Source organism: Anas platyrhynchos, chromosome 19 (genome assembly GCF_047663525.1).
Source record: "Anas platyrhynchos isolate ZD024472 breed Pekin duck chromosome 19, IASCAAS_PekinDuck_T2T, whole genome shotgun sequence".
In the NCBI taxonomy this organism is placed as follows: domain Eukaryota; kingdom Metazoa; phylum Chordata; class Aves; order Anseriformes; family Anatidae; genus Anas; species Anas platyrhynchos.
Genome location: NC_092605.1, coordinates 4,243,500 through 4,253,665, shown reverse-complemented (window position 1 = coordinate 4,253,665; position 10,166 = coordinate 4,243,500). Strand labels below are relative to the sequence as shown.

The 10,166-nt window shown below is 43.0% G+C and overlaps 1 protein-coding gene across 1 annotated transcript; it reads left to right on the top strand.

Moving 5' to 3' along the window:
- The first annotated feature begins 382 nt into the window (after window positions 1–382).
- TOB1 (transducer of ERBB2, 1) lies at window positions 383–4,868 on the top strand. Its single transcript, XM_027471281.3, has 2 exons — window positions 383–710; window positions 2,936–4,868. Exon 2 carries the CDS (start codon window positions 3,070–3,072, stop codon window positions 4,048–4,050), a length of 981 nt encoding a protein of 326 aa, XP_027327082.1. The 5' UTR covers window positions 383–710; window positions 2,936–3,069; the 3' UTR covers window positions 4,051–4,868.
- The last annotated feature ends 5,298 nt before the right edge of the window (window positions 4,869–10,166 follow it).

Sequence of the window (10,166 nt, the reverse complement as noted above, 5' to 3'; positions counted from 1 at the left end):
CGGTCATGGGAGATGTAGTTCGGCGCGGGGCCCTCCTCCCCCCCACCCCCCCATCCCCTCCCCTCCCTGTGGAGCTGAGGGGCGCGAGGGCAGGCTTTGACGTAGGCGGTGACGCAACGCTGTTGCGAGGCGAGGAGCGCGCTGACGTAGAGAGCTGCCCCTCCACGCCGGGCTGGGGGGGAAGGGACGCGGCACCAGCAAGGGGGCGTGGCCTGGAGGCGGTGGGCGTGGCCTGGAGGAGGTGGGCGGGGCTAAACCGGGCGCCGGCCAGCACAGGGTGGTGCTGGGGGGCGTGGCCGGGCGGGGTTGTGGGCGTGGCTAAGAGCAGGGGGCGTGGCAAGGGAGGGGATATATAGGGGCGCGCGGCACGGCGCGGCAGTAGCAGAAGGAGCCGAGCGGCGGCTGCCGGGCGCGCACGTCGCGGGGGTGTGAGCAGCGCAGCCCTCCCCCCCTTTCCCTCCCCCCCCTTTTTTTTTCCAACCCTCCCCCTCCCTTTTTTTTTATTTTTTTTTCTTTCTTTTTTTCAATCTTCTTCTTTCCTTTCCCCTCCCATCCTGCGGGAGCCGGCTCAGTTCGGCGAGATGATGATGGGGGCCGGGTGCTGAGCCGCACCCCCCACCCAGCCCCCCCCTCAACCCCAGCACCCCCGCACCCTTCCAGCACTCACACCCCCGCCGGGACTGTTTGCACTACCCCGCACACCCACCCGGGTGAGTACCAACGCCTCAGGCCGGGGGGGGGGCCGCGGCAGCCACCGCCCGGCCCTTGAGGCGGAGGGGGGGGGGGGGCGCTGAGGCGGGCACGGCCCCACCGTGACGGGAAGGGGGTGTGGGGGGGACACACCACAGGGGCTGGGGGAAAAAAAAAAAGGGAGAAGGAGCCCCACAGGGAATGGGGCTGGGGCTGAGGGCACGGCTCGGAGCCTCCTGGGGCCGGCTGGGCCCCTGCTGTGTGAGGGGCATCGGGGGGGGGGCTCGAGGCCTCCTCGCCCCTTGTGCCCCCCGCTTGTCCCCTCACGGGGCCCTGCAGACGCTCTCCTTCCTCCTCCTCCTCCTCCTCCTCGGTTTGCCGGAGCTCCCCGGGCCGTGAGGAGAGCCCCAACCGCCGCGTTATGTAACGCCCCGGAGCGCTTGGTGGGCCCGCAGCCGTCTCGGGAAGATTAAAAACGGCGGCAGCAGCAGCAGCAGCACCGCAAAATAAAAGTTGGGCACGGCCGAGCTGGCTTGTTTGATCAGCTGCTCGTGGCCCTGGATCCGTTTTGGGGCGTAAGAAAAATGTATGGTGTCTGCCCGGCGCGCCTTGAAAGGATCATTTCTTTCCTAAAGGACACGGAGGCGGGGAAACAAAACAGATGGATTAATAAATCATTTTTTAAATGCCCCTTTTAACCACCCAATCAGCTTTTCTGCGCTGATTGTGTCCCTTTTGTAAATATCTTCTGTTTGCCCTTGATCTTTTCCTTATCCCCACCCAGTGCTGATCCAGCAAACGTTTAAAGGTCGCCTTATCTTACAAACTATTCCCATACCATGTTGGGGAGAGCGCAAGTGGCTTGGAAATAGGGTTCCAGGCTTTAAAAGGAGATTATTCGGAGCAAGAAATAACAATGTAAATAACAAAGCTTTTTTTTTTTTTTTAAATGGGATTTTTACCGACTTTGATTTCTTTAATCTTCAGTGACAGCTACGCTGAATTTTGTTCGTGGTGATGCAGTGCAGAAAAGCACACCCTTAATTGAAATTCTTGTTGAGCCTTTCACTTGAGCCAAAAATATATTTTTTTTGTTTCACTGGAACTTTTTATATAAAGGTGTCTCCCGTGGATGAATACCTTATATTAGGGTATTGCAGGATTTTCATTAGCAGGGTGTGTGCTAATACTGGATTCTAGTCCCTTCTTTAACTTTAGATAGCTAATTTCCCTTTTGTCCTTTGAAGGGCTGACAACCATATTTTATATTAAATATAAAATGGAGTCCTAGAGAAGGAGAAAGCCTCAGCAAAAACAATTGCCTATGAAAAGCCTTCTTGGCTCAAGTAACTTTTTGAAATCTGGACTATAGACAACACAAAATATGTATTTAGCTAATATATTACATTTGACCTATAGAATAATTAGTAGAAAGAGAAAAATTAGGGAATTGATCTATTGTAATCATTTTTGCAGTCATTGCCACCCTTGTGACGGCAAGTTCATGCATCTATTTTGTATGCATTGACTGCATTATCGTTTTAGCTGTTCCGAGGAAAGGCAGAATTGTTATATATGTACAGCGGACATTTTCTCTTCACGTAGTGTAATTTCGCCAGCGCAGCATAATTCACAACATAATTTCACCAGTTGATGTGAATGGTCGGCTTGGACCTAAAATAAGTGCAACGTAATTTTAGTTATTTGGGTGAAGTCCTCTAAAGCAACTGAGAATATTTTTATATTTCTGCAGCTTACAGCGTGACCAATGTGTTTGCAAACTTTAAAATGATAAATGAGCCTCGAACTTAAGACCTTTCAAGCTAAACTAATAGTCCAGCGCTAAATTTTGCAGCTGAGTACCATAAATCATCCAAATATGGGTTGGTAATTGAACCCTTGACAGGCCTGGCAGTTCTGTGATGTCTTAAAAATTATACTTGCTGCTTTGTGAATAACTAAAGTGCAAGCTCATGTGATTCTGAAATACCCCATGCTGTATATGTAAACACATGCCTAGTGCATCTTCTGCAGTACTGCTTGTAAGTCACACCGAATGTAGTTGACACCCTCACCTTTTGCAGGCATGAACATAAATAGTTTGCAATTTTTTTTTTGTTTGTTTGTTTTTTTCATTTAAAAAGGAACCTATTTTATGCAAAAAGTGAAGCTAAAAGAATAGGCCTTGGAGCTTGAGCTTACGCTGTCCTTATTTGGATGTGTTTGCTTTTGTTTTTTCTTAAAGGAACAAGAACACTCAAGGTGAAGGATAATAATCTACTAGAATCAGCACTTTGAATGAAATTTTGTTTCCCTGTGGCATCTTGAACACTTTCTTCGTGTTTCGAAACAGACTCAAACCTTTGTGGCATAGCAGCTATGCAGCTTGAAATCCAAGTAGCACTCAATTTTATTATTTCATATTTGTACAATAAGCTTCCCAGACGACGTGTCAACATTTTTGGTGAAGAGCTTGAAAGACTTCTCAAGAAGAAGTATGAAGGGCACTGGTATCCAGAAAAGCCATACAAAGGATCAGGGTTTAGATGTATACATATAGGGGAGAAAGTGGACCCAGTCATAGAACAAGCATCCAAAGAGAGTGGTTTGGACATTGATGATGTTCGTGGCAACTTGCCTCAGGATCTTAGTGTTTGGATTGACCCATTTGAGGTTTCATACCAAATCGGTGAAAAGGGACCAGTGAAAGTGCTTTATGTGGATGATAATGAAAATGGATGTGAGTTGGATAAGGAAATCAAGAACAGCTTTAACCCAGAGGCCCAGGTGTTCATGCCAATTAGTGACCCAGCATCTTCAGTGTCTAGTTCTCCTTCTCCTCCCTTTGGTCACTCTGCTGCTGTGAGCCCAACTTTCATGCCCCGCTCCACTCAGCCTTTAACCTTCACCACTGCCACATTTGCTGCCACCAAGTTTGGCTCGACCAAAATGAAGAATAGCGGCCGTAGCAACAAGGTCGCCCGCACTTCTCCCACCAACCTTGGCTTGAATGTCAATGACCTGTTGAAGCAGAAAGCCCTTTCCTCCTCCATGCACTCTCTCTACGGGCTTGGCTTAGGCAGTCAGCAGCAGCAGCAACAGCAACAGCAGAAGACTTCTGCCCTTTCTCCTAACGCAAAGGAGTTCATTTTCCCCAACATGCAGGGTCAAGGTAGTACCAGTAGCATATTTCCTGGTGACAGCCCCCTTAACCTCAGTCCTCTCCAGTACAGTAATGCCTTTGATATGTTTGCAGCCTATGGAGGTCTAAATGAGAAGTCTTTTGTGGATGGCTTGAATTTTAGTTTAAACAACATGCAGTATTCTAACCAGCAATTCCAGCCAGTTATGGCTAACTAAAAATAAAACAGAAGTGACATACAAGTAAATACTATTGTACAAGTTAAAATGCACGTACCCAAGGGTGTATCTTTTTTTCCACCTCTTGAGATTTTTTTTAAGGCTTGTAGTATGAATACATTCAAGCTTGGTTAGATAAATACAACATGCATCATTTTTTCATTTGCCAACCAAGCACAAAATTATTTTATACTGAAATGTACATTACGAAAATATACTCTCAAAATATGGCCTCTTACAGTATTTAAGATATAGCAAGGACATGGCTGATTTTTTTCATGTGTATATATATATATGTCCACAAACATATATGTATATATATTTCAAAAAATTGGCACTAATAAGTGGGTTTATTGGTCTTTTTCTAATTGTATAATTTAATTTAGTACAAAGTTTGTAAAATATCAGAGTATATATATTGTTTCTACAACATGGTATTGCATTTATATCTTTTTACTACAGTGATCTGTGACAGCTGCAGCAGCTTCATGTTGTATTTTTTTTACTGAAATTGTAAGATATCCATCTTAAAGACATCAATTCTAAAAAAGTTGTGTACAGAATATTCCTTAGTGGTGGAATTAAAATGTACGAAATATTTGCTTTTTTCAAAAGAAACACAAATTGTATTTTCTGTTAAAAGTTTAAAGATTTTTGCTATATATTATGGAAGAAAATGTAATCGTAAATATTAATTTTGTACCTACATTGTGCAATACTTGAAAAAAGGTATAAAAGTATTTTGAGTCAGTGTCTTACATGTTAAGAGGGACTGAAATAGTTTATATTAAGTTTGTATTAAAATTCTTTAAAATTAATTGACTGTTGTGGTCTGTTTTTACTGTTCTGCTGAAGATCAGAGTGCTGCGCTTCTTGTGTTGTCAGTGCTAATGATGCAAAAAAGTCTGACTCAGTGCATCACAAAGGAGCGATGGAAAGGGTTGCTGTATTGATGCACCACAACAATGGGCTGCTTACCTAAAATACTTCTGACAAAGCACGTAACCTGATTAAATGCTTGCCTACAATTACTTGAGCAAATGTTCGCTTGTTTTCCATAACTGCAGCTTACTGAAGTCAGGAGGTTCGTCGTTATTTTTCCCTTGAGAATTAAGACTACAAGCGGTGCGAATGTTGACTTGTCGTGTGATGTGATGTATCGAGAAGGTACTCAGGTGATTCGGTGAAATTCCCTGTCCATGTAATCAGAGCGGATTGGAACTATTATCTCGAGAGGTCCTAGACCAATGCATCAGCGTTTGTTTCTGTATTAGGGATTAATAGCTCAGAAGCTAGGCTGAATAAAAGTGCTGATGTACAGTTTACTAAAGTCATTGTAAACTTCCATTTTATATGCTCTATTAAAGAGAGAAATGTAATGCAACTACAATGTGACAATCTAAGGTGTTTATTCTAGTGGATTTCACCAATTTTAGCTTAATAGATTTTCAAAACATGAATGTGAGTGGGAGGACAGATTCCAGAAGCTGACAAAATAACTCAGCTTTTCCATGGCTATTTTGAAGTTGAATCCCTTACTTTTTTTCTGTGCTTTTGACAAATAGTGTTCCTTGCTAATGGATGTTGTCATGGGGAAGAGAAACTTGCTTATTTAATCCTGAGCTCTAAAACAGCAATTCATTTTCCTTCCTAGCTCTGGTTGTACAAAGAGGAGATGCATGCTAAGTGGATTGTCTTTTGGCTCATAATGGTGAATTAGAAGCTACTAAAGGAGTACAGTATTAAAATTATCCAAACGTTACTGTTCTGAAACAGGCATTTGAGACAAAATCAGTCTTGGCCTGCCTGATGCACTTGGTTTTATAAAAGGTGTAAACTTGCCCACCAGCAGCACCATGCCACGCTTAAAAACCCAGTCTGGTGCGAGAAGAGCAGCAACTTGTTGGAAATAGCCTCGTGCTGTAAGCAAGGACAAGCATGGTCTGCAACGCTGCTGTGAGGTCTTCGGGCAGGGTGCAGCTGTGACGAAGCATTGCTCTAGCAAAGGGGTGGGTTGGAGATGGGAGGCTGACAATGCTATCAATTTCTAATGCCATGACAACCAATTCAAAAGCAATAATGGAGTGAATATTTTTTTAGGCATTCATCTGTTTGTATTTAACTGGCTGCTTTTTATTGAGTTTGCCATCTGGTTTATCTTTCCACTAACAGCACATCAGTGGACAGAACCATGCTTAGGAGTGTTTCACTAATTTTGAGTGGGTGATTTTGCTTCTAAAAGGGACAAGCCACTGAACGGTGTCTAAAATACATACATATGTCATAATTACTGAAACATGGAGAATGATTTGTGTATTATTTCTATCTTTATGTCTAGACTTTAAGACTTACTATAATTAGCATTTACAATATAATAACTAAACTGCCTAGGAGGTTCAGCAGCTTTGATAGCAGAGACTGTTTTCAGTGTTCCTGTGATCTGAGCTAAGATCATTTGTTTTAAAGGTCATCCAGCAGTACTACCTTCTTTCCATTCTGATTTGTTCACTTTCACCATAACCAACTCTACAATAAAAGGCAGTCATTGCCTTGAAAGGCAGTCTGGAAACACAGGTGGTTTTTATTATTTTATTTTTTTGGTGGGTGTCTACATGCAGCAGCTTTTAATATAAAGATTTTAGTAAGCAGGTTTCTGTTGTTCATAGGTTGTTCATGGTGCTTTTCAAGGAGACAATCTGGAGAGCAAGCTTGCAGTTGAAGAATGCAAATGAGAATATTTTTAATCTGTTCTCTTACTCCTTATTAGAAGTTAAAGATTTTATTGTTTTCTGTTCAGTCTACTACATCCACTTATTTATCTTTTATTAAAGCTTAGGGCTGAATTTGTTAGATCAAACATTGATGTTGCAATATTCTGTTTTAAATGAGTGCCAAGTCAATCTCATTTAATGTGCACGTGCCCAGCTTTCTGTTCTTGCAGCCCTGCTCTCAGGTAAATACATTTGCTTTGAGACAAAGGGCCTAAATGGAGCGAAGGTGAAAAAAGGAAGCATTTGCTCAGTTGTGCAAGTTCTTTTGTATTTTCTGTTGTGAACATGCAATTTACTTCCTTAAATTTGCTGGTGTAAGTTAAACCTCAAAAGACATCTTTTATTGACAGTGAAGAAAAGGGTAAAACCCTAACTATGCATCCCCCTCCATGATGTTTAGTGCATCCTGTCTCTTCATTCAAGGCCTCCGACCAAACACAAATTTAAAAAAAATATAACCTTTAAATGTCTGAAATAGCAATGGATTGGTGTTAATGCTTAACTTCTGACCCATAACCAAATTCAGTTGTGTTAGCATAAATTCGTAGTGTTAAAGAAATTAGAATTGCTATGACAAACTAGTGGCAGTCTCTGAGGTCCACATCTACTGTAGCATATCCATCTCCTCCAGTATTTCTTGCTTAAACCTGTATTTTTATATAGATCTTTTAAAAGATATAAAGTTATATTTTTGAGGTATTTCTTCTGCTTTTAGAAAATGTCAAAATCAATACTCATCAGTTTTCCACTGCATGGTTAGTTTAATAAAAAAAAAAAAAGTACCCATTCTCTTTTTCTACAGTTAGGATTAAACAAAATGAGCATAAAACCTAAAAAGTAATGATTGTTTGCCAGATTTATAGAATTTGACAGAGCTAAGCCATGCCTACCTAGGAAGACAATGAATGTTATGACTATACTGAAGGTTACACTAATTTGCTTTTAAATGTAAGATTGTTTAAATGATCGTGCTACATTAAAACAAGGTTAGTGTTCAGTCATTGGTTCAGAAATTGATAAGTGATGGTAGCACTTTAATCTGTAAGGCTGACTCAATTCAGTACAAGTTGATTACTTTTGAAAATTGTAATCTGGGATCTGTGAAATTGAGTTCAGAGGCTTCTTGGCACATCAGAGCAGGGAGGTTTCAAAAGCAGCGGTACGGGCTGTGCGTTTGTTCTGTGGATACATGGCAGGCCTTACTCTTGACCCCGGGAATCTAGTAGCCAAAATTAAATTGATCTGATTATTTTCTCAAAGGGGAGACAGCTAATGGGTAGTTTACAACACTTTGTGCTTCATTGCCACATCATGTTCTCAAAGGTCCATGCTGCAGCTGTGAACCCAGTGGACGCAGGCTGGCCTGGCATCGCACTCTTGGTGAGTACAAGTTTCTGTAGTTCTTTCAGCGTCAACTAAGCTACCATGACTTACACAAATTGAAGACTAGGCTCAAGCCACAGAAAGACCCATCTCTGCTCTTCACCATGCAAAATCAGGAAGCTCTGAAACACCATATATACCATCTTGCTACAGCTGAACATGGCAGCTGATCGTCCAGCACAACCACATGCCCAGCTGGCATCACTCCGTGCTCCCCCTGTACTGCAACGTGCAACAGCCTGGTACTGGCAAACAGTCCCACTGCATTTCTGAAACGTAAGTAACCAAACAACTAGCTGTTAAATCAGCTCTTTCAACCAGCATGGGATCAAAACAGAGTTCGTTTACTGATCTGATGCCCCAGACTGTTCTATTAACGTTTCACTAAAAAAGACCTCAGTTTGTGTTGGTAGTTTTGGAGCAGATGAAGCAAACCGACGGTTCAGCATTCTTTTTTATATCATCAGCAAGTTGATTTAAATTGAGTGTACAGAGTTGGCTGCATTCCTCTCATGAGCTGCATAAAAAGTTTGCTAAATCGAAGTGCCAGAGCTGTAAAATCCTGCTGAAGGGATTGTTTCCAAAGATCAGTGAGAGGAATGGTTAAACTGTTACCGTGGCAGTGTGTGTATGACTTTTGTCCTCTTGGCTTGATTTTAGTGGAGGTAGTAAGGAGTTTTGCCTTGCAGAAGGGAAAAAGCATTAGGACTTGGGAACATAAACCACATTCCCTTTGGCACTGCGCGTTCTTTACCTCACAGACAAAATATGATCAGTGTGCGGAACGAATAGCAGGTGTAAAATATTTTTAGAAAAACCTTGGCATACAACGCAGACATCCCTCAACCCCCATCCTTTATTCTGTCATCTTTTGTTTGTTAAAAACAATCCGTAATATTGATGGATGCGAGTTTGGTGGAACTCGCTGTAGTTTTCATTTGATAATTTAGCACTTCAGAGGCCTGAAATTGGAGATCCTCTCCTCCTCTGAGAGCCGAGACACCATTACATTTAAACAGTCTGTCAGCTCCGTGCCCTCTTGGAGCTCGTTGAGCTGCTTTCCCTTTTCCCCTTAGCTTGAAGATTACCCACAGCATAAAACAAAAGAGGACTCTGGGAACGTAGTGCCTTAATTACTGTTCAGTGCCTTGGCGAGCTTCTTTGAGATGGTTATTTCACCAGGACTGGCTAATGCAATTAAAAACAACTCTGGAAATCCACCTTTTTTCCTTGGCAGAATATATTAATTGCCTGCTGTACTCATAACTCCTTCCTTTGTCTTTTCTGCCTCTCCCACAGCACCCTCAGAAGGACTGGCTGGCACACCGCTCCGGTTGTTTGCTGCCTCGCTACTTTGCTGCGCCAGGCTTTCATGTCGTTACTCTTTTCAGCCAGGCTCTACTTCTCTCTGATCTCATCTCTTAAATTACTCTGTGCTCTGTCACATAGCAATGCCAGGAACTGCTGTGTGATGGCAAACATCAGCACATGAGGCCCTGGCCACCCAGAGGTTCCCTAGCCCTCCGCCATGTGTAGGCCGGGCCTTACTTGACTTCGCTTTATCTCGACAGACAGCGTAAAGAATACAGCTAAGAATTACAGTAGATGATCACAGTCTTATGAAACGGGGTGAATTTGCTGCTTGGGCAGCCTCACTCAGCAGTGCAACAGCCTGGGAGTTTTTAGTCATGTTGACGGAAACGAGAGGTGGCAGCTTAGCGGAGAACATGGGACAACAGATGACAACTCGGGCACCCCGCATTTCAGCTCTGACTCTGGGCAAGTCACTGCCCTTTTCTCTGTTGGTTTCCTCCTCTGGCTCCACTGAAATTCCGGTGTTAGACATTAGCTGGCTATTGCTGTCAATAAGGAACTTATCCAATTTGTCTGTGCCACAGGAACATCTGAGGCTGACCTATCGTTCCCTCCTTTTACTGCCTTCAGTTGCTGTGGCCTCTGAGA

What these genes read in the sequence shown, in the direction of transcription:
- TOB1 (XM_027471281.3), top strand. Translation starts at nt 3,070, where the DNA reads ATGCAGCTTGAAATCCAAGTAGCACTCAATTTTATTATTTCATATTTG.